At 45.2% G+C, this 27,137-nt stretch overlaps 1 protein-coding gene and 1 non-coding gene across 5 annotated transcripts in view; both read right to left on the bottom strand.

Moving 5' to 3' along the window:
- Fry (FRY microtubule binding protein) overlaps positions 1-27,137 on the bottom strand; it is a 404,412-nt gene that overhangs the window by 61,770 nt on the left and 315,505 nt on the right. For all 4 annotated transcript variants that reach the window (XM_057765235.1, XM_057765236.1, XM_057765234.1 and 1 more), the window contains 14 exons: positions 25,829-25,975; positions 23,053-23,221; positions 21,471-21,561; positions 18,889-18,971; positions 16,230-16,380; positions 15,430-15,533; positions 13,574-13,759; positions 11,956-12,154; positions 10,831-10,952; positions 8,390-8,577; positions 7,130-7,224; positions 4,930-5,537; positions 3,411-3,508; positions 2,291-2,461 (listed from right to left, as the gene is read on the bottom strand). In XM_057765235.1, coding sequence (XP_057621218.1) covers positions 2,291-2,461; positions 3,411-3,508; positions 4,930-5,537; positions 7,130-7,224; positions 8,390-8,577; positions 10,831-10,952; positions 11,956-12,154; positions 13,574-13,759; positions 15,430-15,533; positions 16,230-16,380; positions 18,889-18,971; positions 21,471-21,561; positions 23,053-23,221; positions 25,829-25,975 — 2,412 coding nt within the window. The remainder of the gene's footprint in view (positions 1-2,290; positions 2,462-3,410; positions 3,509-4,929; positions 5,538-7,129; positions 7,225-8,389; positions 8,578-10,830; positions 10,953-11,955; positions 12,155-13,573; positions 13,760-15,429; positions 15,534-16,229; positions 16,381-18,888; positions 18,972-21,470; positions 21,562-23,052; positions 23,222-25,828; positions 25,976-27,137) is intronic.
- Positions 14,729-14,834, bottom strand: LOC130872347 (U6 spliceosomal RNA). The gene has a single exon (XR_009056948.1). It is a non-coding gene; the product is annotated as a U6 spliceosomal RNA (small nuclear RNA).

The following is a 27,137-nucleotide window of genomic DNA, read 5'->3' on the forward strand; positions in this document are numbered from 1 at the left end:
AGTAAATAGGAAGCAAGCAGAGCAGGTTCCAAGGGAAGCTGAGCACAGCAACACACATCTGTGTGTGTGCATGGCCAAGACCTGAATGAGAGGGAGAAACTGAACAGATGTCAATACACTCCACAGGGCAGGAAGCCGGTGTGCTGTGGGCTATTGTGTCCACACTGCCACAATCCAGATTGTCAACCAAGGATGGAGCCAGTGATGGGCTGACCGGAATTAATCATAGAGAAGCCAGCTATTTGGATAGAGAAGATACACAGGCAGGGACTAGATCTGGGCTTCCTTTTGGTTCTGAGATGAAGGAAGAGAAGCATCTCTTGTGGTGTCTCTGGTTAAAAACAAGGTCAGCTGGTCTAGTAGGTTTTCAACCCCACATCTGACTTCCAAGTCTTTGCTGGTAAATAGAACGATAGAGACTTAATTTAAGCCTACATATTGCGGCTGCAGCCTGAGTGGCTGGTGGAGCCTTGACTGCGGGGCCACGGGGCACCAGACGATAATTAAAATACCAGCAGATTCATGTGCAGTCGGTAAGTCGACAGAAAAACATCATCAGTGAGTTCATAATAGCATGCTTTGCTTTGCGGGCAATTTTGAGATAAGGGTTGAATAGAATAAATTATGCATCTATTAAATTGATTTTTTAAGACTTTTTTTTTCTGAGACAGGGTTTCTCTGTGTAGTTTTAGTGCTTATCCTGGGACTAGCTTTTGTAGACCAGCCCGGCCTTGAACTCACAGAGATCCGCCTGCCTCTACCTCCTGAGTGCTGGGATTAAAGGTGTGCACAACCACCGCCTGGCTTTGACTTATTTTCTTATGTCTGAATGTTTTGCATGTATATATGTATGTATGTATTGCACCATTACATGCCTGGTGCCTGTGAGGCCGGGAGAGGGCACCAGATCCCCTGGAACTGGAGCTACAGTTATGGTTATGAGCTGCCATGTGGGTGCTGGGAATTGAACCTGGGTCTTCTGCAAGAGAAGCCAGGGCTCTTAACCACTGAGGCATTTTTCCAGCTCCAGAATCTTTTGCCTTTGGAAGACAGAATACTATTCCATTGTGTGTACACACCACATCCGATTTGTACTTTTAAAACTTGTATAATGAATGTTCTAGACAAAATCTCCTGTGAGGGCATCTTACTCATTGCCTTAGAACTGGCGTTGTCTATCCCCTGCTTTTGTAGCAGGGTGTTAGTATTGGTTCTTCTCATACTTCCTGGGTGCTGAGGGAAGGGTATCTTTGCTTGTCGGGAAAGCTAGGACCATGGGATTAGCGGAAGCAACAGAGTGCTATGCATGAGGGCTCTTGAGTGAGCGATGAGTTAGCCAGTGAATACTTGGCCATTGACAGTCTGGCATGGTTCATACACCGCTGATCCGTACTGTAAGTCAAAACCCTGTAGGATCAGTGGTGAGTGTCGGATGGGCAGTACCTTCTGTTAGCTTGACATTACAGAGCACCTAAAAAAAGTGATGTTGCAAGCACAACCCGGAACTAGATAATTACATCAAGAAGAATTAGGGCAGCTTGCCCTCTTTTCTTTGGGGAAGACCCTAACGAGAGTTGGGAAGGCATATCCCAGAAGGAAAAGAAACATTGAAAACGCTGAACCAAGTTTGCTGTTGTCGGTTGTTTGTTCAGAGAATGACCTAAGTATCAAACACTGGAGGTGCTGCTCATGCCACCTGTTGCCCCGTGACACGCTACGAATATCTTACACCCATGGTCCGGAAGTCAGAGTACAGGAGTCAGGTTTGCAAGGAATGTGCTAGAAACACATTCGTATGGCCTGTTTCTAGTTTCACAGACAGAAGGCAATGATAAAGATTTTATTTCAAGATTGTACTTTGTTAATTAGTTTAAAACAATCCACCATGAACATATCTAGCCATGCAGTAATTTCTTGATAAGATCTGAACCCCACTCCCACCTCCTCCACCTCTCAAGGGCTGGGATTACAGGCGTGCACTGCCATGCCAAGCTGGGATCAAGCTTCTTATCTCAGCCATACTCTGATGGGTATGGGTATAGTAAGTAGGGGGGTAAACTTTGGAGGCAGCTGGATCTAGGGTCAGTTGCCTTAAAGCGAGAGCTCAACAGTTAACTGAACCAAGCCTCAGCTTCTTTAGAGAATACCCAATCCCTGGTGTGTCGTGAGGATTTCAGATGAATCCGTTAGCATTTGGGATAACACATGGTAGACATTCAATGTCAAAGCTTTATAAACATATGAACCACGGATGCTGAAAGTCAAAGTTATCTTTAGCATCAGTGCTTACCTCTGCCAGGTAGGTGACCATGTTCAAGGTGATGTCAGTATAGGCCTCATGAAGGTAGCGACAAACCACATTGACCCACGTGGGACAGTCTCTTGTGTAGCTGTGTGTCTTGTAAAGGGTCATAACGTGAGCCAGATTTGAAAGTTTGGGATTTTTTTCTTCCAGGCAAACCTTTAAAGATAAGCAGACCAATTAGAGCATTCCAACGGACAGGAAGGAACATTAGCCAATATTCTAAGTCCTAACAGCCTGAAAATAGCCCCATATCAGCTTTGGTAGCCACAGAAGTACTTCACTTAGTAATTAGCTGCTATATTTTTCTACTTGTTTTGCTTTTTAAATTGACTTATTTTGTGTACCTGTATGTGTGTGAGCACGTGAGTGCCAGGGAGGGCCCCTGGAGGCCAGAGATCAGCCCGAGGAAGTCGGTTCTCTCCTTCCTCCATGCAGGCTCTGGAGATGGAAGGTGGGCAGGCTTGGCAGCAAGCCTCTTTACCTGCTGATCATCTCTCCAGCTCCCGTTGGCCACTCTGTCTGTCTTTTTTTCTTTCCTTTCTTTCTCTGTCTCTCTCTTGTCATATCTATCTATCTATCTATCTATCTATCTATCTATCTATCTATCTATCTATCTATCTATCTATCTATCTATCGATCAGAGACAGGGTTTCTGTGTGTAGCCCTGTCTAACCTGGAACTCACTCTCAGAGATCCGCCTGCCCCTGCCTCCCAATATTAAAGGTGTGTGCTACCACACCCGGCCTGCTTGCTTTTCTAATAACGAAGCAGGGCGAGACGGGGTGGGGTGGGGGAGGAGCCAGTTTGTAACAGCCACTTAGAGATGTCTGTTATGAATGGCATCATTTTTTTTTTCCCCCGAGACAGGATTTCTCTGTGGTTTTGGAGCCTGTCCTGGAACTAGCTCTTGTAGACCAGGCTGGTCTTGAACTCACAGAGATCCGCCTGCCTCTGCCTCCCGAGTGCTGGGATTAAAGGCATGCGCCACCACCGCCCGGCGTGGCATCAACTTTTGAGATAACCATTTCCTTCTCCAGTCTGGCCATTCCTGTCTGGCACTGAGTCTTCCTCGTGGACCTGCTGCATGTGGACTCCTGACGCGTACCTGAGCAATTCTTTCCGCTACATCCTTACAGAACTGATTTGGGTTCTCAAAATGCTGGATCAGCTGGGGCAGGAGACACAGGACGTTCAGTGGGAATCCTGCATGAGAGAAGACACAGTGGCCGTGGCTGAGTGTGGTCTGCGGTGACCGGAACAGTTGGAAGGCATAAAATAGGTTTTATTTTGTTCCAAGGTGATTAAAAAAGTCCCTTTTGTCATTTATTGGGACAGGGTTTCTCACAGAGACAAGAATGATCTTTAGTCTGAGCGAGGATGACCTTGAAACTTGTGATCCGCCCATCTTCATTTCCTGAGGGCCGGGACTATCGGTGTGTACCACACCCCTGGTTGACCGAGAGCACTGAAATACACTTGTGATTTCAACACACGGTAATCACCTGTTTGTGAGCAACGGTAACTCAGATTTTACTGACATACAATGAACCGAACTGAAGCACTAGTTTAAGACTTTTTAAAATATAAAAATATAAGCTGAAGCCGGGCGGTGGTGGCGCACGCCTTTAATCCCAGCACTTGGGAGGCAGAGGCAGGCAGATCTCTGTGAGTTCGAGACCAGCCTGGTCTACAAGAGCTAGTTCCAGGACAGGCTCCAAAGCTACAGAGAAACCCTGTCTCGAAATACCAAAAAAAAAACCAAAACCAAAACAAAAACAAAAAAACACCAAAACCAAAAATATAAGCTGGATGTGGTGGCACACACCTTTAATCCCAGCACTTAAGAGGTAGAGGCAGGCAGATTTCTGTGAGTTCAAGGCCAGCCTGGTCTATATAGTGAGTTCTAGGTCACCTAGGGCTACAAAGAGACCTTGTTTCAAAAAACAAAACAAGACAAAACAAAAAGAAAAATCCAACATATTTTACAGTTGGTCATGGTGGAATAACCTATAATCCCAGGACTCAGGAGATAGAGGCAGGCAGACCTCTGAGGTTCAGCCTGGTCTATGTAGAGTTCCAGATCAACCTAGTTAGAGCCTGCCTCAAAAAATAAAAACAACATATTTAAGCCTTAGTCATATAACTGGAAATATTCTTCAAGATAATAAGAATTTCTCAGTATGGCTAAGTTAAAATCTAGTTAATGAAATAAATTCTTGATTACTTACAATATTAAAAAGCTGGTAATATTGATTTTACTTAATCAGAACAATAGAGAACCAATACATTTTTCAAGAGGATAAAAAAAGGCAAAAGGAAAAGAGAAAACAAACAAAAAAACCCAAAACAAAATCCAGAAGATTTGGGATTAGGAAAAAAATGTACATGAGCAAGGGACTAAGTTGACAATACTTGCAATTTGACCCAGAAATCACTTACACCATACAAATATGAATATACGTATACACACATAACTATATCTATATAAATTGCTACCCCTTTTGTTTTATATACTATAGAATACTTTTATCTAACACTATAGATACAGACATATAGTAGTATCTTATTTCTCTAAGGCTGAATGCAACCATCAGGGCTACAAGGATGCGCGGTACTGGCCTTACCGATGGCTTGCGATGAGTCCACCATGGGTACTTTGGAAACCGGCGTGAGCAAACTGAAGAGCTGCAGGGTCAGATCTGTGGTGGTGAGGGAGGTGAAACCCTTCAGGAGGAGCTGTTGTAACCCCGAGAAGTCTGCCCACTGAAGCTGCCCTTGGAGTTTCTCGAGCTTTTCCCGGGTCTCGGCTTTATCCAGTGGCATGTGTGCCAGCAGCCGGTTCAAGAGCCTTAACGCCATGAGGTATTCAAACTCAAAGTCGGACTCCATCAGGGCCACCGTGACCCAGAAGATGGTGGCCAGCAGGTTGGAGGGGTGGTTTACGTGGGACGGGTCTGTGAGACTGTCCTTCAACGAGGAATTGCTTCTGGTCTTTGAGGAAAGGCCTTGTTGAGTACAAGCTTGGATTCTGTCCAACGTGGCACTTCGAGGTGGGTCGGAGGACCGGTCAACCACACCAAACTTCTTGGGCACCGAGAAGCTCCTTTGGTGCCGGCTCCGCTCTGCGGTTGCGGTGTTGCCGCTGGGAGTCCCGGGGTTGACGTTCAGCTGGCCAGTGCTCTTCCTGCTTGCCGCCAGTTTAGTGCTGGAGTTCAGATCTGGTGATGAAGAACTAGGTATAAACAGAGGTGAAGTCAGCAGAATGCCAGCACGTGCCACTGAGCAGCTCCTGCCTTTATCTCTCGAGGGACAGCCAAGGAGGAGAGCCATTCCTCAAAGAATGGTGCCTTGGTCTATGTCCATATCACCCTGAACTTGGCTTGGTAGCTAAGCAGGGTCAGATCTGGTTAGTACTTGGATGGGAGACACATCTTTTATTCTTAACTTAGGCTCTGAAGGATAAACCTGAACAAGAACAATCTCCAAAAACCAATACTAACTTTCATTTATTGAAAGTCTAAAATCCCAGCAATTTAGTGATCTTTCATTTGCATTCTATTTGAATGTGGATGGGAAAAATTATAAAATAAGATATACCAACAAGTGCAAAGTTTATCTCATTTTAATTTAGAGCAGAAAGTTATCAAGAAGGAAAGTGGTAAGTACACAGGGCAGGGGAAAGATTTCGGCACTTAGAAAATTTGACGGCTCCCTCATCCCCCCTCTGAGACAGGGTCTCACTAGGCAGCCCTGGCTGACTCAGAACTCACTGGGTTGACCAGGCTGGCCTTGAACTTAGAGAGATCTGTCTTTTAACTCTATTCATACTGAAAAAGTCAAACTCTTTAGCTGCATTTTGTCGGCCTGCCTGCCTTCCTCCCTCCTCCACACCCCCTCTCTCATAGAGTCGGCTATGGCTCCTGGGCTGGCCAAAGACTCACAATTCACCTGAGGCTTCATCATCAGCGCGAGGGTGACAAGTAGGGGCCTTGGTACCCACCTTTACCTAGTATACTCTTGCAGGTTAGAGATACGGGTTCATACAGTCTGATGATTCTAGGGCTAGTGATCGCACCAAAGGTATAAAAATGCTCAAGTTAAAATAATAAAATATTAGCGGGGTGATGGTGATGCACACCTTTAATCCCAGCACTTGGGAGGCAGAGGCAGGTGGATCTCTGAGTTTAAGCCCAGCCTGGTCTCTAAGAGCTAGTTCTAGGACAGGCTCCAAAGCTACAGAGAAACCCTGTCTAGAATAACAAAACAAAACAAAACAAAACAGTGAGTTCCACGCTAGTCCAAACTTTCTTCTTTTAAAAATTATTTTTATTTTATACATACGACAGTTTTGCTCGCATGTATGTATGTATACTGCATACATTCCTGGTGCCTGCAGAGGCTAAAATTATGTGTTATGATCTCCTAGAACTAGAGTTACAGGTGATTAAGATCTCCCGTGTGGGTGTTGGGAACATGTTTTAAAATATGTACATATAATGAAAACATGTATGTTGCAACTCCCCCTTTTCTTTTTTAAATCTAAGGAAATTATACAGGGTTGGAAAGACGGCTTGGTGGTTAAGAGTACTTATTGCTCTTATTTGATACCCAGCACCTACATAGTGGCTCACAACCACATGTAACTCCCAGGCACTCAGGAAATACACATTTACACACAAAAATTAAAAAATTCCTAATAAAAGAAATACCAAATACACTTCTTAGGTCCTAAGTAGATTTCAAAACCTACATCTGTTCTTTGTACTCTGGCCAACATTCAGCACAGTGAGTTTGATAGCCAGATCTCAGTAATCTGATTCTCACCGAGACAACACCGTGAAGAGGTCACTGTTCTTCAGGCAGTCAGATAAGTTCTCCACGGCGGCTTCCAGGGTCAGGAGCGCTTCCATCACATAGCCCTGTGGAGCACACAGAGAGCAGTCAGGGCTGCTGACCGCCTGAGGGGGCGCTCACCTAGCGCAAACTCTCTTCCAACCACAACACTATTTCTGAACTCTAGACAGTCGTGATGATGTTCATTTACAAAGTCTAAGATCAAACTCTAAGGCTCGCTAGGAAAAACAGCATACAGGTTAGCAGATAACCATAAGGATTTATTTCCTCAAGTCTGACAGACTTAACGAGGGATAAACACACGACAGGGAAGCATGTGTGTGTGTGTGTGGGGGGGGCTGAGTCCCCTGCTGAGGAGAAGGGCAGGTCACTAAAATATAGGGGTGATGATGTGTGGAAACCATGGGCAAGGTGAGGTGTAGGGAGAGCGGAGGTTCTGTGAAATTTTACTCAAACTTCCGATGGCTGGAAGGAAGACAGAGAGTATGTCTCACGGGAAAGGGGTTGGCCTTGGCCTCACAGCTACTCAGTGCTCCCAGGGCTCTGAACTCTACCTACAGAGTCCCTCCAGCAGCGAGTCTCTCTCCATCCTGTCTCCAGAGCTCCGCACAGCCCTGGAAGTCATCCGTGCAGGGATGGACAGAGTTTGGCCCATATACAGTGGGGAGCCCTGCTTGGCTCTGGTAGATTGTATAACTGAGTCCCCAGCAGAGGGCAGAAAGGCCCCAAATAAACAAAGTAATCCCAAACAATATAAACCAACCCATTGCCACCTGACATGAAAACCACCACTACCACTACCAAACAGACAAACGCGATGAACCATTGAGAGATTTTCAGATGTTCATGTTACAAAGTATGAACGCATCTGTTGAATTTGTACAACAATGTCCCCTGGAGTAACGTGGAAATAATAAGGTTAACTTCTTCTTCTTCTTTTTTTTTTTTTTTTTTTTTTTGGATTTTCGAGACAGGGTTTCTCCGTAGCTTTTGGTTCCTGTCCTGGAACTAGCTGGAACTAGACCAGGCTGGCCTTGAACTCACAGAGATCCGCCCGCCTCTGCCTCCTGAGTGCTGGGATTAAAGGCGTGCACCACCACCGCCCAGCTTAAGGTTAACTTCTAAAATTGATATTTGGGTGTGGTTCTGCGGGTTGAAGCCAACTCCTAGGGACTCCAGCAGAATGCTGTGTCGTGGAGGGGTACTTAGGGGGGTCACTCCTTTCTATACCTGAATCTCATCACCGTGCTCTCCAATCACCTCTACCAATCTCGACAGGAGGTCAGACAGAGCATGCGCTGACAAGGGCTGCTTGAGGGCTCGGAAGATCTGGAAGGATCGGCCTGCATAGTGCCTGGAAGAGCTGGCAAGGGCTGTCTGCAATGCAACCTCACTCAAATGCTGCTCCAGATGGAAACCTGCGGCCAGAAGAACAGGGGACAGACAGGTCAGCCTTGGTAATCCACACCGGCACGCTCAAGTAATGAGGAGAGTTAGAACCAGCTGACCGCAGGCCCCTCCACCCCACCCCATACTGATGCTTATTTAAAAATCAACCATTTTAAGCTGGCAACAGTGCCATGGACCCGATGACCCTGCCTCAGAAACAAACAGGGTGCGGATCTACTCAGGAACAGAGGGTTCACCTAGCATATGCAAGGCCTTGGGCATTGTGAAACTTAAATGTAAAGACCTGGAGGGATGGCTCATCAGTTAAGAGGACCTGGGTTCGGTTCCCAGCACCTATATAGTGACTCCCAACCATCCAGTTCTGGGGATCTGACGCCCTCTTCTGGCCTCCACGAGCACTGCATGCACATGGTGCACATAAAACTTTCAGGCAGAACAGTCAGACACATAGAATTTAAAAACAAAGGAAACAATATATAAGCAAACAGACAAGTGAACAATAGAACTTCAAGTCATTTCAAAGTAAAAAACAAACTTTGTATGAATCATGGAACTTGCAGGGAGAGGCAGAGGCTAGATAGTCCTGGTTTTAAGTCAGAGGGTGTGACTCTGGGAAAGACAGTGTTTTTCTTAGGAGCCCACAACCTTCTCTTTGACTTGTAAGCAACAGGCTGTATCTCACTGGGATGTTACAAGAATTAAACAACACAATGTCTGATATACAACCCACATGCACAAATGTATTATTTAACACTCTTTCTTCCTTATCTTTTTTTATTCTATAGTTCCTTTTCTTCCCCTCCCATTTCTGTGTGTATGTGATGTATACATGTGAACAGGTGGTACACAAGCACCCATGTGGAGGGGCATGTTGATGCCAGGTGTTTTCCTCAACAGCTCTCTCCTCACTTTTAGAGACAGTGTCTCTCAATGGACCTAGAGTTTGCTCATTTCAGATATACTGGTTGGTCAGGGAGCTCTGGAGATCTACCTGCCCCGTTCCCCCAGTGCAGGGGTTATAGGTGTGTGCCTGCTGGGCATCCACGCTCAGGTCTTCATGTATTTCAGCAAGTATGCTAACTGAGCTATCTTCAATCCCTGGACTCCTTTTTTAAAAGCTTTCCTTCCTTCCTTCCTTCCTTCCTTCCTTCCTTCCTTCCTTCCTTCCTTTCTTCCTTCCTTCTTTCCTTCCTTCCCTCTCTCCCTTTCTCCCTCCTCCCTTCCTTCTTGTTGACAAAGGACCTTACGCTGTAGCTTAGGTTGGCCTGGAACTCACTGTGTAGTAGGCTGGCCTTGAACTTGAAACAGTTCTCCTGCCTCAGATGCCAGGATTATAGGATAAACTACTACACCTGGATTACTTCTTTTTTAAAAAAGAGGTTTTGTTGGAGATACATTTTTTAAAGTAGAGAAAAGATAGGGATGCATCTAACTAGTTCTAAAGACATCCAAGACCTGGTGCCAAAGACTCTGTTCTTTTTTATCAATATACAGATCCCGAAATGCAGACACTCCAAGGAAGGCAATACACATTACTTGACCATTCTCCTGAAAACAAGATCTCAGGCATCAGAAAACCTTCTGACCCGGAGGGAAGGAAAATGCATTGTAAAGCACACAGTTGTTCGGGGTCATTAAGTTGTACAACTGCTGTTCCTCTTTTCAGGGAGACAGACAAAACCTAAGGAAAATAGCAACCTTTTAATGTTTTATGCCAAGGAGGCCTTTTGACATATTTGGATGTCACATGAATGTGGACCAAAAGGAATAAATCTTATTGCTGTTAGTTATAGTAAGGTGCCTGCTTGTTCATCCCGGAAGTTCCTGGCTGCTTAGCCCCCAAATAATCACACAGAAACTATATTATTTAAAACACTGCTTAGCCCATTAGCTCTAGGTTCTTATTGGCTAACTCTTACATCTTAATTTAACCCATTTCTATTAATCTGTGTATCGGCTCATGGCTGTGGCTTACCGGTTAAAGTTCCATCTGGCTCCAGAGGGACTACATGGCTTCTCCAGACTCAGCCTGCTTTCTCCCAGCATTCAGTTTAGTGTTCCCTGCCTACCTAAGTTCTGCCCTGCTATAGGACCAAAGCAGTTTCTTTATGCATTAATGGTAGTCACAGCATATAGAGGGAAATCCCACATCAGTTAGCTGCAGCTTGGAAATGTATCATGGGTTGTGCATGATACTTGTGTAGTGTGTTCCATGAGAGAAGAATGCTGTGAGAGAGATTTGGAGAAAGAGGAAGAAGTACCTGATTTGGAATCTTTAAATACAGATACAACATGGCGTAGGAAATTAGAAAGCTGCTCGGCACTCTTTGAGTTCTGATTTTTGGGTGTGATATCTTCGTGGCACCAAAGTGGACCGAATGCCCTAAAACAAAGCATACCAATGTTAAACACGTGGTTGTCATTTTGTGTTAAAAGACACACTAAAAGGTTCTAACTCCAAAGATAAAATGTAATTCTAAAAAAGATTTTATTATTTTTAATTATGGTTATGTGCCATAACTGCAGTACTCACAGAAGCCAGAAGAGGGCGTTAGATCCTCTGGAGATGGAGTTACAGACCTGATGTTGGTGATGGGATCTAAACCTAATATCCTCTGGAAGAGCAGCAAGCGTTTTTAACTGCTGAGCCATCTCTCCAGCCAGATGAACGTTTGCTGCTGCTCAGAATCACATCATCAAGGTGTGGGATACCGTGGAGCCAACAGAAAATGGCTTCTATTACCCAAACTTGTGTTTGAACGGTAAGGATGGGATGGGGGAGCTGGAGAGATGCTCAGTGGTTAGAGCACTCGCTGGCTGCTCTTCCAGAGGACCTGGATTCAATTCCCAGCTCCGACATGGTGGCTCACAACCATCTGTAACTCCAGTTCCGGGGCCTCCAAAGCTCTCTTCTGTCTCCACAGGCACTGTACATACATTGCGCACACATGTACATATGCAAGTAAAACACACAAACATACGAAGCTACACAACTGTCTTTTTAAAGAATGGGAAGAGTCGATGAGGTGACTGCTAGCAGACTCTAAGTGGCAGCAGTAACCGAACGTGCACGACTTAAGCCCCAGGGAGGACAGCAGACTCCGGATCACCTGACCTGTGTGCAGGCTTTCACACACCACTGGCCCTCAGGGCACCTGCAATTCTGAAGCCTTAGTGACTAACATGGAGAATCAGAAGACCTGAGAAAACAGGACCATTTCCAGTTTCCCTTGATTCTGACGTCTGACTACATGGATTCCTCCCCTCTGTGTTTCACGTCCCTTTTGGCTTCTGACTCTGGAGTGGATGAGCAAATGGTCTCCGAGCACGTGCCCCGGGGTGGACTGTGGTGAACATCCTCGGGCCTGACTGCCGCCCCCCCTTACCTGGTTGTCAGAAACTCAATGAGTTTGTTGGCTTTCTCGTCTGTTTCTGCGGCTGTGTCCACGTCTTCTACCTCCTGGGTCATCTGTGGGAGGTTCCCACTGCTGCCACCAAGACTGATGCTGGACGATGTGGAGCTCGAGCTCAGGCCGGAGTCTGGCACTGGGGACGACTGGTCCTCCCTCAGGAAGTCAAAGCCGCCTGGTGGGAAGAGAAGACAGCAGGAGGATGGGCTAGGGTGCCAGCAAGTCTGAAGTGTCATATTGAAGGGCCCTTGATTTGGGCTGTGGTTATGAGTCCCCAACACCACTCATGCCTCTTTCCTTCTGGCCTGAGATGCATGGCTGTGCCTGCCAGTGTGTAATGGGGATCATGGGAGACATGCTGTGTTCCACACGGGGGTTTGGCTAGATGCTGTGGTAAAGGGGAGGTGCATGTGTGTTGGCATATACTAGCCAGATCAGCAAATATCCTGACTATAAAAGGCCAAGTAATGGAAAGTTTGAACATTTAAAATGATTCCTTTGAAAAACACTAGTTACTCAATGGCTGATGGGTAAGTTAGATTTAATGTTTTTGAGTAAATGTGACTATGAGCTTGACTAAGTTAAATGTGTAATAATATGTGTGTGGGGACATATGTTCATATGAACATATAATATGCCATATGAACATATAATATGCACACACATATATGCATTTGGTTTTTGGGATTAGAGCAAGGGCCTCATGCATGCTAAGGATATATTTTATCACTGATCTGTACTCTAACCACGCATCAGAATATTTTAATGAGCTATATAGCATGATATTCAAAGAACTATAGCATAAGAAAATACTTTTTTTTAGCTAGGCAGTGGTGTTGCACGCCTTTAATTCCAGCACTCAGGAGGCAGAGGCAGGTGGATCTCTGTGAGTTTGAGGCCAGCCTGCTCTACAAGAGCTAGTTCCAGGACAGGGTTCAAAACCACAGAGAAACCCTGTCTCGAACTGCCCCCCCCCCAAAAAAAAACAAAGAAAAAGAAAAGAAAATACTGTTTTTTTTGAAAATAATGTTATTTTTCACTTCATATTTGTTTAACAATGTACATCTCTAGTTAGACTAATGTAGTTTGGAAATGTATATACGTAACTATCTTTCTTTTCTCTAGTTTTGAATTTTTGTGTTCCCCTAGATTCCAACAAAGCATAGACAGTCACTCAGTAAAGTGCAAACCCCTTCAGGGGAACAAGGAGGGACACCTAGCACACTCGCCATGTCCTGCTTAGGCAGGGGGCAGAGTCACCTTGTGGTCCCACAGCCAGTGCTCTTGAGTGCTGAGCATTGTAAGGTCAGCATATCAGAGGGACATACTCCCTGGGGGCAGCAGTCAAAAAATTATAAAAAATGCACTTTAAAACGCTCAACCATAAAAAGGCTTTTCAGAGCCACGTTCACACGAAACGGTGTTATTTTATCAGTGCGAAAAGCAGGATGCCAGCACAAGGGAAGTGAGCATGGGCTCCCTGGCCTCCTCCATCCACTTCCCCAATGGTGCTGCAGAAGCGAGTGTGGGCTTCACGGCCCCCACCCCCACCCACCTCCCCACTGGTGCCGTGCGCACACCCACCCCTTCTCACCTGTATAGAGATATTCTGGCTGGTAGGCCGGCTGCATGGTTAGCGTCTTGGCTTCCCCCAGCTCTCGGGTCTGCAGCAGGACTGAGGCAATGGTATGAAAGTTGCTGTTGCAGGAAAGGGCGATGAGGAGGTGAAGGAGCAGCTTTTTGCTGTGCTCAAAGACTTCAGGCCGATAATGGTCCAAACCTGGAACCAAGGGCACAATCTCTTAATGTCAACCAACGCTAACCGCTAAAGCCCCTTGAGATTCAGGGATAGCGAGGACTCTAGGATGCCTACAGGAATGCCTGTCGGGTGGGAGAACCATTAGCTGTCTTTGTTAGTCTTTGGGTTACCAACATAATAAAGTTGGGCTTAGGGAAAATAAGATGCTTTGTGACTTAAATGAAATGTTTGCTGGAGTAGGAGGGCCTTCTGTGTTACTTTCATTGGTCAAATAAAGAAACTGCCTTGGCCTTTTGATAGGACAGCAGCTTAGATAGGCGGAGTAGACCCATCAAAATTCTGGGAGAAAGAAAACAGAGTCAGGCAGACGCCATGAAGCTTTGGCCCGAGATGAACGTAGGTTAGAATCTTCCTGGTAAGCCACCACTTCATGGTGCTACACAGATTATTAGAAATGATTAATCAAGATGTGATAATTAACCAATAAGAGGCTGGAACTAATGAGCCAGGCAGTGTTTAAATGGATACAATTTCTGTGTAATTATTTCGGGTGTAAAGCTAGCTGGGCCGAGAAGCAGCCTGCCGTCCCCAGTTACAACAGTTTGCATAAAGTGTCGACAGCAGGCCTTTTCTGACCTCTCCATAGCATTTAATGTGGTTCATATTCTTTTTGCTTGATGTATTCTCTTCCCTGAATCTGCTATTAAAGTGTCTTTTTTTTTTAAAAAATAAAAACATGTATTTGTGAGCTATATCTTGTTAGGAAGTACATGCTGGCTTTGAGCTTGAGATCTTCCATTAGTCACAGTGCTGGGATCACAGGTATGTGCCACCATGCCAGGCTTAAAGGATCTACATTCTATTCTCTTTTTCCAACTTAACTGATGTTCTAGATGGTTCTTCTTCTAGTTTTTGCCCATCACTTGGACACCTAAAGCTAGGTATTTAGCCTGCTACATTCCCTCTTATTTCTCTCTCTCTCTCTGATTTTTTTTTATGGAACACTTCACGAATTTGCATGTCATCCTTGCGTAGGGGCTATGCTAATCTTCTCTGTATCATTCCAATTTAGTATATGTGCTGCCAAAGTGAGCACTCTCTCTGATTTTTTTGAGACAGGGCTTCTCTGTAGCTTTGGAGCCTGTCCTGGAACTAGCTCTTGTAGATCAGACTGGCCTCAAACTCATCCACCTGCCTCTGCTTCCCAAGTGTTGGGATTAAAGGCATGCACCACCACTATCTGGTTCTCTCTTTGTTTTGATCAGATTTCACAGCTTTCTATTTGTTTCCTCAGCTGAGGATCCCCCAAATAAACTCATACTATGTGGGTTGTCTTTATTTATGTAATGCATTTTTAAGGTATGAACCACCATGTGGTTGCTGGGAATTGAACTCAGAAACTTTGGAAGAACAGCCAGTGCTCTTAACCGCTGAGTCATCTCTCCAGCCCTATTTTGGGTATCTTGAAAGATGCATCATTAACAACATATTTAGATTACAGAAATGTCAGTGTTAAGCTATGACTGATCACCAGGAACAAGACATATTACAAAGCATAAAGGTACAATGAGAAAGGAGAGGATTGATTTTATAACTGAAGCTAACCTATGTGCCGTGAAGAACAGGTCTATGTAAGCCCTCTACGTGTTTATCATCCTGTTGGTGAGAATTCCCTTTAGATCCAGTCTTACCTAAGAAGACAGCGTGAAGTAGCAATGGAAGGTGAAGAGCCCAGTCTTCTCTCACACTATGATCCACCACCATCTCAGTCATAAAAATCACAGCGATATTGCACCTGACCAACAAAATGGAGAAACAAACGCCACTTTTATAAAGGATGTAAGGACTTCAGCAGGCCAAGTCACAGCTAAATGCAACTAAGATTCACTGAAAAGCTACGTAAAGGTACTTATTCAAGAGAGACAGAATTTAAAAGTTTGTTTATTTTTACTGGATGTTTATAAGTGCCTGCATGCCATCTGCATGCAATGCCCACAGAGGCCAGAAGAGGGCACTAGGTCCCCCAGAAACCCATGTGGTGCTGGGAATGAAACCCTGGTCCTCTGCAAGAGCAGCCAGTGCTGTTATCTGCTGAGCCATCTCTTGGGCTCCCCAGGAACAGCACAGAGCCCACTACAAGAAAAACCAGTTAGGCTTATCACAGAATGGTGAGTCTTCTAGCAACCAGAGCTGAAGAAAAAGGGAGAGATGGAAGAGGATTCCATCCCTTGAAGTTCTGTGCAATCTAACAGGCATCACCGAATTAGTTTCAATATTACATCAAGGAGAGCTTCAAAGGGTCACAGGCTGATAGTTAACTAAACTCTGCTAATATTCTAGGATCTGGGGATAAAGGCAGTAAAATCCCCCCCCCCCCCGATTTAAAAAGGGCCCTCCTGTAGTGAGGCCAGGCAAACATTCCTCATCTTATCGGTAGAGAAATCCTTCCAAAGCCAACTACTCATTTCCCTACATCCCTGCATGCGCTCACCTGTGCAGCGGCCCCCGCGGAGTGATGGTCTCTGGGAGGTAGTCGACCAAGGGGGCCCAGCATCCTCCAGTACAAGGCATGGGTAAAGGCTGTGGCTGCTTGGCCTCTGTGATCGTTAGCAACCAGCCCGTGTAGGGAGAGATCGGATCATCTGGAGGACGAGAAAGACATGGTGGCTTTATTTTCAGGGGAAAAAGACTTGTGCTGACCACAATTGATGTTTTCAGAAAGCATCTTATACATGTATGCTTGCTGAGACAGCAACTCACTAAGCGTGCTGTTACATGAGTTAAACCAGTAGATTCTGTAATTATTTGATTAACTATTACTTGATGATTTATAGTTATTCATAAAAGAACAAATAAAAATACAGATTAGAAAATGTTCAATCATAATTCCCATGATAGGGAAAATGTTTCCAGCCTTCCCCATTACAGAGAAATGCAGTTCTTTTAAAAAAATAATCTAGCTATCTATAATTTTTTTAAAAACTTTGTGTGTATTGGTGTTTCATCTGCATCTATGGCTGTATGAGGGCGTCAGATTTTGGAGTTATAGACAGGTGTGAGCTGCCATATGGGTGCTGGGAATTGAACCCGGGTCCTTTGGAAGAGTAGTCAGTGCTCTTGACCACTGAGCCATCTCTCCAGCTCCTGAAATGCAGTTCTTATTTCTACTTAGCTCAGAGCAAGTGCCTGTCCTCTCATCCCACATCCAACTGCCAGGCCCAATGACAACAGCGCTAACATGGCAGGGGACCGACACGGGCAGGTACATGTCGAGCTCTGTCCTATGTAACATGGCAGGGGACCGACACGGGCAGGTACATGTCGAGCTCTGTCCTATGTAACATGGCAGGGGACCGACACGGGCAGGTACATGTCGAGCTCTGTCCTATGTACTTTCATCTTAAGAGTCTAATGGCGGGTATTTCATACAAGAATATTAACATCTCAACACAGTCAGAGAGATTTGCCTTCTGAGCACATACCTTGCATCTGGACACTTGTGTCTAGCCTTGTCTCTATCTGTGCTTAACCCACCTCCTCTGTCACCATGGCTCCTTACTGTCATCTCGCCTCTGTTCTTACTCTGCGCACAGCCTGTGTTCCACAGAGAAGCCAGAGCCATCCCTTGGAAACTTTGGGCATGTGTCTTTCCTTGTTCAACACTCTCCAGAGGTCCCCTTTACACCCAGAAGGAAGCCCACAACCCACACAGTGACCTTAGAAGTCTTTACAAGGCTACCACGTTTCTCTCCTGGCTAACAGCCTCCTATTTCCTCACTGTTCACTCTGCCTCAATCATGATGACTTCCTTGCTGGTCTGCGCATCATTAGACAAGACTTGGTCCAGACTCAAGAACTTAACTCTACTGTCTCCCCTGATCGGAATGGTCCTCTAGGCTCTCTTCTCAGCGAGGACTCAGTGCTCTGTCACACAAGAGCATAGTCGAAAGCACCACGTGCTTTTATTTTTTAAATTTTGGTTGTTCTGAGAAATCAGAAGAAATGATGTGAGGGTGTTTTTCTGAAACCCACCTGACCACGAAGTGCCGTCATGCTTTGTCTGACAGGTCACTAGGACGCCTTGAAGATGACAGCAATCAAGTCAGTACCATGCTCATTCTGCCAACCCTGCAAGGGAGGGCAATGCCTATCCAAGTCTACACTCTGCACCTTGAAGGCGGGCAGGGGCAGCCGTCCGAGGAATAACCTGGCTGAGGTACAGGAGAAGGGTCTCACAAGGAGATGGGTGCTGCCACCCCACGCCTGTCACACTCCAGGGCAGGTGTCAGCATACTGCTTAACCTCTGAACCCAAATTTTATTTATTTAAGAGTCTTTTTGTGTTTATTTTTATTTCATTTTATGTAGAGTGATGTTTTGCCTGTATGTATATCTGTGGAAGGGTGTCAGATTGCTTGGAACCATAGTTACAGAGTGTGAGCTGTCATGTGGGTGCTGGGAATTGAACCTGGGTCCTCTGTAAAAAGCAGCCAGTGCTCTTAACCACTGAGCCACCTGTCTAGCCCCTATTTATTTTTATTTATATGCATGTGCATGCCTTCCTGAACATATGTCTTGGTACCACGTGTGTGCAGTTGCCCACAGAGGCCAGAAGAAGGTATCAGATCCCCTGGAAGTGGAGTTACAGGGGATTATTAGCTGCTAACATGATGCTGGGAATTGAACCCACTGCTACTTCTCCAGAGGACCCAGGTTCAATCCCCAGCACCCATATGGCATTTCACAATGATCTGCAACTCCAGTTCTGGGGAACTGATACCCTCTTCTGATGACAATGCCCATAATGTAAACAATTAGAAATAGAAAAATTCCTTAAGAAAGTTCCACAACACAGACTCATGTCACTGAGTTTCTAGGATTTCTTTGATTCCTAGACAATTTATATTTATTTTGACTGTATCTACAGAGGCTGCTAAGGCCTCAAACAGAACTATGAGCGCATTAACCTTTCTGGTTTATCCAACTGCCCACGGCTTTAAGAACAGGCAGTGCTCTTAACCGCTGAGCCATCTCTCCAGCCCCAAGAGCTAACTTCTTACTAGGCTTTCTCCAACTTGGCATCACCATGGGAAGCGCACAGGACTGGGTAAAGACCTTTCCAGACTTAACCTCGCGGCCCCAGGTACTCACTTTTATCCTCATCGTAGGACCCTCCAGAGCTGTTGCTGTATCTTGACTCCAGGCGAGTATGGGCTCGGATCACATTGCTAAACCTTCAAAAACAAAACACAGCCGTGATATGGTGACATGTCAGAATGTGCTGTTGCCCAAAAGTAGATTCTACAATTTAGTGGCCGCCGGCTTTCTCCGTGTGTGTGTGTGTGTGTGTGTGTGTGCGTGTGTGTGTGTGGCAGGAAGGGGGAGGGAGGGCTTAGTTATAATGTTGCTGCTTTTCTTTTATCTTCCTTCTTCCTCTTCCTCTTTCTTTAGATGGGGTCTCACTGGCCTGGCCTGGAACTCCCCAGGTACACCAGGTTGGCTTTGAACTCAAAGGGATCCACCTGCCTCTGACTCCTGAGTGCTGGGATTGTAGGCCAATGCCACCTGGGCTGGTATGTGTTTCTTACAGTACTATTACAGTCTTTATACCCGAAACATTTCCTTTTTCAGTTGGGAGGCCAGAGGTCCCCTTCCGCATGTCAGCCAAAGCCCAAGCCTTGGGAGAATAAGGATACTTTAGGATAACGTCGTAGTCAACTGCAAAAGCTAACATCTGTTGTGAAATGAAGAGGAGCATGTGGTCAAATGTCCCTGACAGGAGAGGCCCATCAGTCCGCCAAACCTGCTGAGTTGCTGAGCAAGTAAAGACGTGAAGAAGCAGGAACGCACATAGCAGCTACACGAGCAATCTGGGACTGGGGACAAATTAAAGCTTCCTGCAAAATATTCAAAGAATTTTCAGGAAAGTGATAGTTTGGAGAAATGTAATCCTATGATTGAAAGGACTTTTCCATCTGCCCCTCTTGCAGATTGTTCAGGTAAGGGAAAAGAATGGTTATAGTAACCATGCACTGACGTCACACACACTAACATCCATACACTAACGTCACACACACTAATGTCTCATACACTAACATCCCATGCACTAACATCACATACACTAACGTCCCATGCACTGAGTCACATACATTAGCGTCCCATGCACTAACGTCACATACACTAATGTCACATACATTAATGTCACATACACTAACATCACATACACTAACGTCACACACACTAACGTCACATACACTAACGTCACATGCACTAACGTCCCATGCACTAATGTCACACACACTAACGTCACACACACTAACGTCTCATACACTAACGTCCCATGCACTGACGTCACACACATTAACGTCTCATACACTAACGTCCCATGCACTAACGTCACATACACTGACGTCACATACACTGACATCACATACACTGACGTCACGTACACTGACGTCACGTACACTAACATCATATACACTGACGTCACACACACCGACGTCACACACTGACGTCATATATACTGACGTCATATATACTGACGTCGCATACACTGACGTCACATACATTAACGCCACATGCACCGTCTCATTTAATTTGCCTCTCATTTTTGACAGAAGCGTTACTCACTTTACGAATGGGGAAACTGAGGCTTAGTGAGATTAAACAACTTGTCTGGTGTCAACCTTAGGGAGGTGACAGTGCAGGGACACTGTCCATGCCATGATACTTCTGAGTGGGTGTCTGAGGTGACAAACACCCCAAGGGCTCTGACCTGACTGACTATCAGGATATTGCAATGTGTTATTCTCTCTACTCTGAGGCAAGCCAGCCTATAAATATAGTTATGTGTATGAAAAGAAGTGAGGCCCTGAGGACAATAACTGGATTATGTAAGGTAATTAGGATGGAGCCTCTGTAATTCTGGTGGTTTTATATGAGGAGAGAGAGAAGGAGGGAAAGAGAGTACTTAAATGTTCACACATGTTCCTGTTATGATACGATGTAGCCAGTTGGCGCCTATGCTAAAGCCCACACTGTGCTGTTCAGAACACCAGCCCCTACAACAACTAACCAAACTTCTTTCCTTATGAGTCAGCCAGCCTCAGGCATTTGCTACAGTAACAAAAGCCGATTAATGTAATGTTGTTGCAGAGAACTTACCTCAAGGCATTTAAGAAACCACGTAGTAATTAGGTTTGAAAGCTCCACATGCCAAATCTCCCCTAATTCCAAATGGTTTGTGCCCACTAGCAGAACAATGCTTTTAAAAAAAAATTCCACAAGGATTTTGTTTATTTTATGCAGATTAGTGCCTGTATGTATGCATGTGCATGCAGTACCTGTGGAGGCCAGAAGAGGGCGCTGGATTCCCCCAGATCTGGAGTTACAGATAGTTTGCACTATGATGTGTGTGCTGATGACAGAATCTGGGTTTTTGAAGAGCATCTGGTGATTTTAACCACTGAGCCATCTCTCCAGCCTCCAACCAGGGATTTTTACGATGCCCAAGTGTAAGTGGAACTCAGCCACCAGAACAGTGTTCTCGCTGATTTTGTGAAGGATGTATCTTTAGGGATACATCAGACAGGGCTGGAAAGTCAGTCTGTGTTCCTGAGTGTAAAGATGGATTTCAGTTCGTATGCACTTAGGAAACTCCACTAACGTGTGACGCCTTTGCACAGACTCCTGCTGAACGTTAGAACGGACAGTAAGCCAAATGCTGCACTGACCTGTCATCAGACTCTTTGAGAGTCTTGCTCTCCTCAGGGTCCGGGAAGCTGTCCTGGCCCGCGACTACAGTGTTACTGCTTGAGGTGGTTCCTGCAGAAGGAAAGGAGGCATCAGAGATGGGGCATTCAGAGGGGCAGGTAGTTCAGGAAAGGATTCCCTGTACAACACCATTCCTGACCGTCTTCTTGTCTTCCGTAATCTCAGACATTCTTAGAGACATAAACAACTGTCTCTAAGTCTATAGCATTGAGTTCCAGACATCTGGTTTTCAAACCCAATTCCTTCTTCCTCATAAAATGAGGCTATAACATTCTTAGCAGTCTCTAGCCTCAGGTCATGACCTGAGATAGAGGTGGGTCTGCTGCAGCCACACCAGAATTTCTTCTATCCCTGCCGCTTTAGACAGGGTCTTGCTACACAGCCGAGGCCGACTGTCAATTTATGGCCCACCTTCTTCTGCTTCCCCAACACTGGGGTTAAAGGCTGGCACCTCCCTAGCTTGATCTTTTAGTGTTGCTGGGTTCAGGAATTATTCAGCTAATAGTATGAAAGGAAAACTAAGTAGGATTCTGATTCCTAGGCTAGTGTCTTTCTGAAAAAACCAAAAACCAAAACACTTCCCTAAGAAGTAGGAGAAAGAGAGCACGAGAGAGTAGGAGCTGATGGGACTGATGATGGATTCAGGGTGAAGTAAAGGGAAGGGAAGTAAAGGGTGAAGGAAGAAGTATGTGTTTCATGAAAGGAACAGATACTAACTGACTGAAGGCTATAAAACACCGTGAGAATCTGTTATTCAGAATTAACAGGATCAGGGACATTTCTGATTTCAGATATTTTGGATTGTGGGATTTTTGGGTCCGATGAAACTGACTTAGGGCCCAGACGCAAATGTAAGCATGAAATTCAATTCTGTTTTGTGTATCCTTTGTTACACAGTGGCTAAAGGTAATTTCATGTAATGTTTTTAACAATGAGAAAGCTGGGGCAGGAGAAATGGCTCAGCAGTTAAGAGTACCTTCTGCTTTTGCAGAGGACCTGGGTTTGGCTCCCAGCACCCACATGGCAGCTCACAACCATCTGCAATTTCAGTCCAGGATCTGACGCCCTCTTCTGGCCTCCAAGGGCATTTCATGCACATGGTGCACATACACACATATAGACAATATGAGCAAAATAAAAATAAATAAGTCTTAAAAAATGAGTAAGGTTTGTATACATTGAGCTTTTATATTGGGTTGTCATGCCAGTACTCAAAAAGTTTCAGAGTTTTGAACACTTTGGGTTTCATGGACTATTCTAGGCAATCCTGGGAGGAGCCTAGCAAAGGGAATCCATTAAGGTATGTGGAAACTTCAGAGCTGAGATTCCTCAGTGACTGCATCCTGGTAAGTTCTGTGGTAGGAAAGCCACTGGGCCACTGGCTCATGATGATCCTCACCCAGTCAATTGTTATCCAATTACAATGTGCTGAGGGTTCACCTCTTCAAGGAATACATTCCCAGGACAAAGGACAGTGAGACCCACTCAAACCTGTTGAGTGCACTGCGTGACAAGGTGTGTGCCCAGGGGGCCTGCCCTTACCTGAAGCAGCTGCGGAGGCTTTGCTGCTGGCTGTGAAGCGATAGAAAGGAGGATTGTCACAGTGCTGGACGATGGGGTTCACTGGCTCTGTCTGCTGCAGCTCAAAGAGCAGCTCTTCCATAGTCTGGATGGTGTTGTTCCGGCACAGGTAGATTGCCACCTTCTTAATCTTGGAAGAAGACAAAAGGAAGATGTATTTCCTGTCAGAGCTTTGGGCTGGAAACTCACTCACCTTGGAACACACTGTCATCGGGCACTGTCAGTCAGACAGCGAACCTTTGCCGTCTTTGGATGATCTCAGTGCTGGGGACAAAACCGCACCACACAGGTGTAGTGGCATTTCAAATGTGTTCATAAATAAAGACTGTTTGAAGGTCTGAGAGGAAGACACTCCCACTGGTCAGCCTTACAGGCCAGGTTACGGGAGCACACACCTTTATTCCCAGTAGTTACAATGACACACACCTTTAATCCCAGTAGCTATCCTAGAAATCGGGTGGTACATGCCTTTGATCCCAGTGGTGCATACTTTTGATCCCAGCCCTAGAGATGAATATAAGATGGGGTGAGAGCTCTCAGATGCAGTCTCCTTCTGAGATTCCAGGAAGCGGATGGCTATTTTCAGACTGAGGTTGAGGGATGAGCCAGTGGTTGGCTATTTTGCTTTTTGGATCTTCAGGTTGAACCCCAATTTTTGACCCTGAGTTTTTATTAATTGTGCTTTACACAGGTACCTTCTTCAGTTGCTCAATTAAAAAAAAATTACTCTTAGCGTAAATTGAGTCAACTTAAGCTAAAAACATTGCAAGATTTTTACTGGTAGCTACTGTATAAGGTACTTATATGTCAAAAATGATTTTCTCGTATCCATTCTGGGAAAATGACAGCTATTTTTTTAAACTGAAAATGGAATACAGTCTCCTTCTATGGTGGTTTGGATGAGAACCATAGTCTCATATGTTTGAATATTTGATCCCCAGTTAGCAGAACTGTTTGAGAAGGATTAGGAGGTGTGGTCTTGTTGGAGAAGGTGTGTCACAAGGGGTGGGCTTTCAAAAGCCCATGCCACGCCCAGCATCTCTTTCCTTTTCTTCCTACTACCTATGGATCAGGTTGTAAAGCTCTCAGCTGCTGCTCCAGCACCATGCCTGCCTGCTTCCTGCCACCACGATCATGGACTTACCTTCTGACACTGTAAGCAAACCCCCAATTAAATGCTTTCTGTTGTAAGAGTTGCCCTGGTCATGCTGTCTCTTCACAGCCATAGAACAGTAACCAGGACACCTCCTATCTCCTTTGTCACTAGAAACAAGTTTTCACTGTCTGCCAAGTCTTAGGGTTCCCCCCACCCCCCCAATCCCAAGACAGGGTTTCTCTGTGTAGTCCTGGCTGTTCTGGAACTCTGTAGACCAGGCTGGCCTCCAACTCACAGCGATCCACCTGCCTCTGCCTCCCGAGTGCTGGGATTAAAGGTGTGCGCCACCACCACCCAGCAAAGTCTTAGGTTTTAAAAACAACATATTAATGTGTCATATAAGTGCAAGCCCCAGTGTCTAACCCTGCAATCATATACTGCAGCATGGCCAAAGCAGCTCAGGGCAACAGGAAGGCATACACTCATGAAAACATACAGAGAAGCCAAGTGAGTCTGTGTTAGAAACTGCTGCTATCCTCAAGTAAAAACAGAATATGCCATAAATATAGCTCTGCTTTGTTTTCTCTCCTATCACCTACTTTTGGAAAGAAAAATCTAGTTGAGGCTGGAGAGATGGTTCATTGCTTAAGACCACTGGCTGCTCCACAAAAGAACAGAGTTCAATTCCCAGCACCGACCTAGTGGCGCACAACCATTTGTGACTCCAGTTCTAGGGGATTCAGTGCCCTCTTCTGGCCTCCATGGGTACTGCATGCATACTGTGTGTGTACACACATGTAGGTAAACTCTCATCCATGTAAAATAAAAATAAATAAATCATAAAAAAGAAGAAAAGAAACCCCCAGGTCTGTTGTCTTTTTATTTCATTCCAGTAATGTCAAGATGCAAACCAGAAGCATTTTTTTTGTGTGTGTTAGTAATGATGTGATCTTTTGCATTCTGCCTCATTCATATTGGTGTTGTTTGTAGAGGAAGCTTTGGTAACTTTCAGAAAAATAATCCTCAATTCACAGGTGTCAGTGTCCTGTAATGTAATCCAAGGGGTGACAGGTGCCCCTGACAGTAGCACATGAAGCCTGTGCTATGGGAAGGTAGCAATGTTTTTGTTCATCACCTGGATGAGATCTCAGGGAAAGTGCAGGATTTGAAAACCAAGACCTTTGTTGTAGTGGGAGCCAACAGTCTGAGCTACAAATGGCAGGGTGTTGTAATAAGAGCGGCAGGGCTGTGTCCCCGGCACCCAGCCGCCCGCATGGCTAGCTTATGCCCCGAAATAATTACATGGAAACTGTATTATTTTAATCACTGCCTGGCCCATTAGCTCTAGCCTCTTATTGGCTAGCTCTTACATATTGATCTAACCCATTTCTAATATTCTGTGTAGTACCATGAGCTGGCTTACCAGGAAAGATCTTAACCTGCGTCTGTCTGGAGTGGGAGAATCATGGCGACTCCTCACTTGGCTTCCTTCTCCCAGCATTTTGTCTGTTTACTCCACCCACCTAAGGGCTGGCCTATAAATGGGCCAAGGCAGTTTCTTTATTAAATGAAAGTAACTCCTCCATCAGCAGGGGGACCCCAGCAGGAAATAGCACTCCTGGATGCTTGGATGTCACTTACATAGGGCAGGAGGACGGTGTCGCTGCTGACCCCGCATAGACTGATAAGGAACTGCAGTGTGATCCTCAGGTTGTTGCTCCATTTTTCGTTGTTGGCTAGTGCATTCCAAGCATTTTCCATTTCTGGTCCTGGGACTTCATCGCCGTACTAACACAAACGAGAAAAGGCAGCCCGCGTGAGTGTGTGCAGAACATAAGTTGGTTTGAAGGTTATGATTGGTTGAAGTCATTAGGAGGGGAAAATGAACATTTGATAGAAAAATGCCATTTATGAGTGGAGAGCAATTCACAATATAGAGATAAGTTATATGAAGTACCTATAGAAGCATTTTTAAAAAAATTATAGGCCAACATGTGATCTCTCTCTCTCTCTCTCTCTCTCTCTCTCTCTCTCTCTCTCTCGTCTCATAATCCTCCCACTCTTTAGTTGCTGTGCTTGGCATTTGAATCCTGGGCTTTTTGCATAAAATACAAGAGGTCTACCCCAAGATCCATCCCTAGTTATCATCATAACCATTTTTTTAATTAAAAATTTTTTTTTGAGACAGCTGTTATTTTTTGGTGTGTGTGTATGTAACAGTTCCGGCTGTCCTGTTGACCAGGCTGACCTTGAACCCACAGAGATCTGCCTGACTCTACCTCCCAAGTGCTGGGATAAAAAGTGTGCACCACCGCTCCCCTCCCCCTTTTGCTTTTGTCTTTTGTTTTTCAAGACAGGGTTTCTCTGGGTAGTCTTGGCTATCCTAGAACTTGCTCTGCAGATCAGACTGGCCTTCCACTCATAGAGATCCTCCTACCTCTGCCTCCCGAGTGCTGCGATTAAAGGTGTGCGCCACTGCTCTTCTTCCATAACCATTTTTTAAATACACCAAACACATTATTTTCATTTTCTTGTTTTTTAAAGCAAATTATGAAGGTTGGGTTCCCAGCTCCTCTGAACCCACACCTACCTATTTATACAACCATTACTAACTCACAAAATTATCAGACCACATGCACAACTAGAAAATAGGAATAGAATCCAGGTCTTCTATGAGAGCAGCTGAACCAGAAATATGTCACCATGAATACAGTATTATCTTCCTTTATTAAATACTGGGGTGGGGGAAAAGGGAGTTTATTCTGGCAATATCATGAACATCTTTTTCTTTTTTTAAACAGGGTCTCAGTAGCCCAGGCTGGCCTCATCTCACTATGTAGCTGAGGATGGCCTTGACCTCTAGACTCTCCATTTCTGGCCCTGTAAATATTTTTAAGTAGAGAGTGTGGCAGCATTCAGGGCACTAGTGCACCCATCGCCTCCACTCAGC

The sequence above is a fragment of the Chionomys nivalis genome, chromosome 3, assembly GCF_950005125.1.
Source record: "Chionomys nivalis chromosome 3, mChiNiv1.1, whole genome shotgun sequence".
NCBI lineage: Eukaryota > Metazoa > Chordata > Mammalia > Rodentia > Cricetidae > Chionomys > Chionomys nivalis.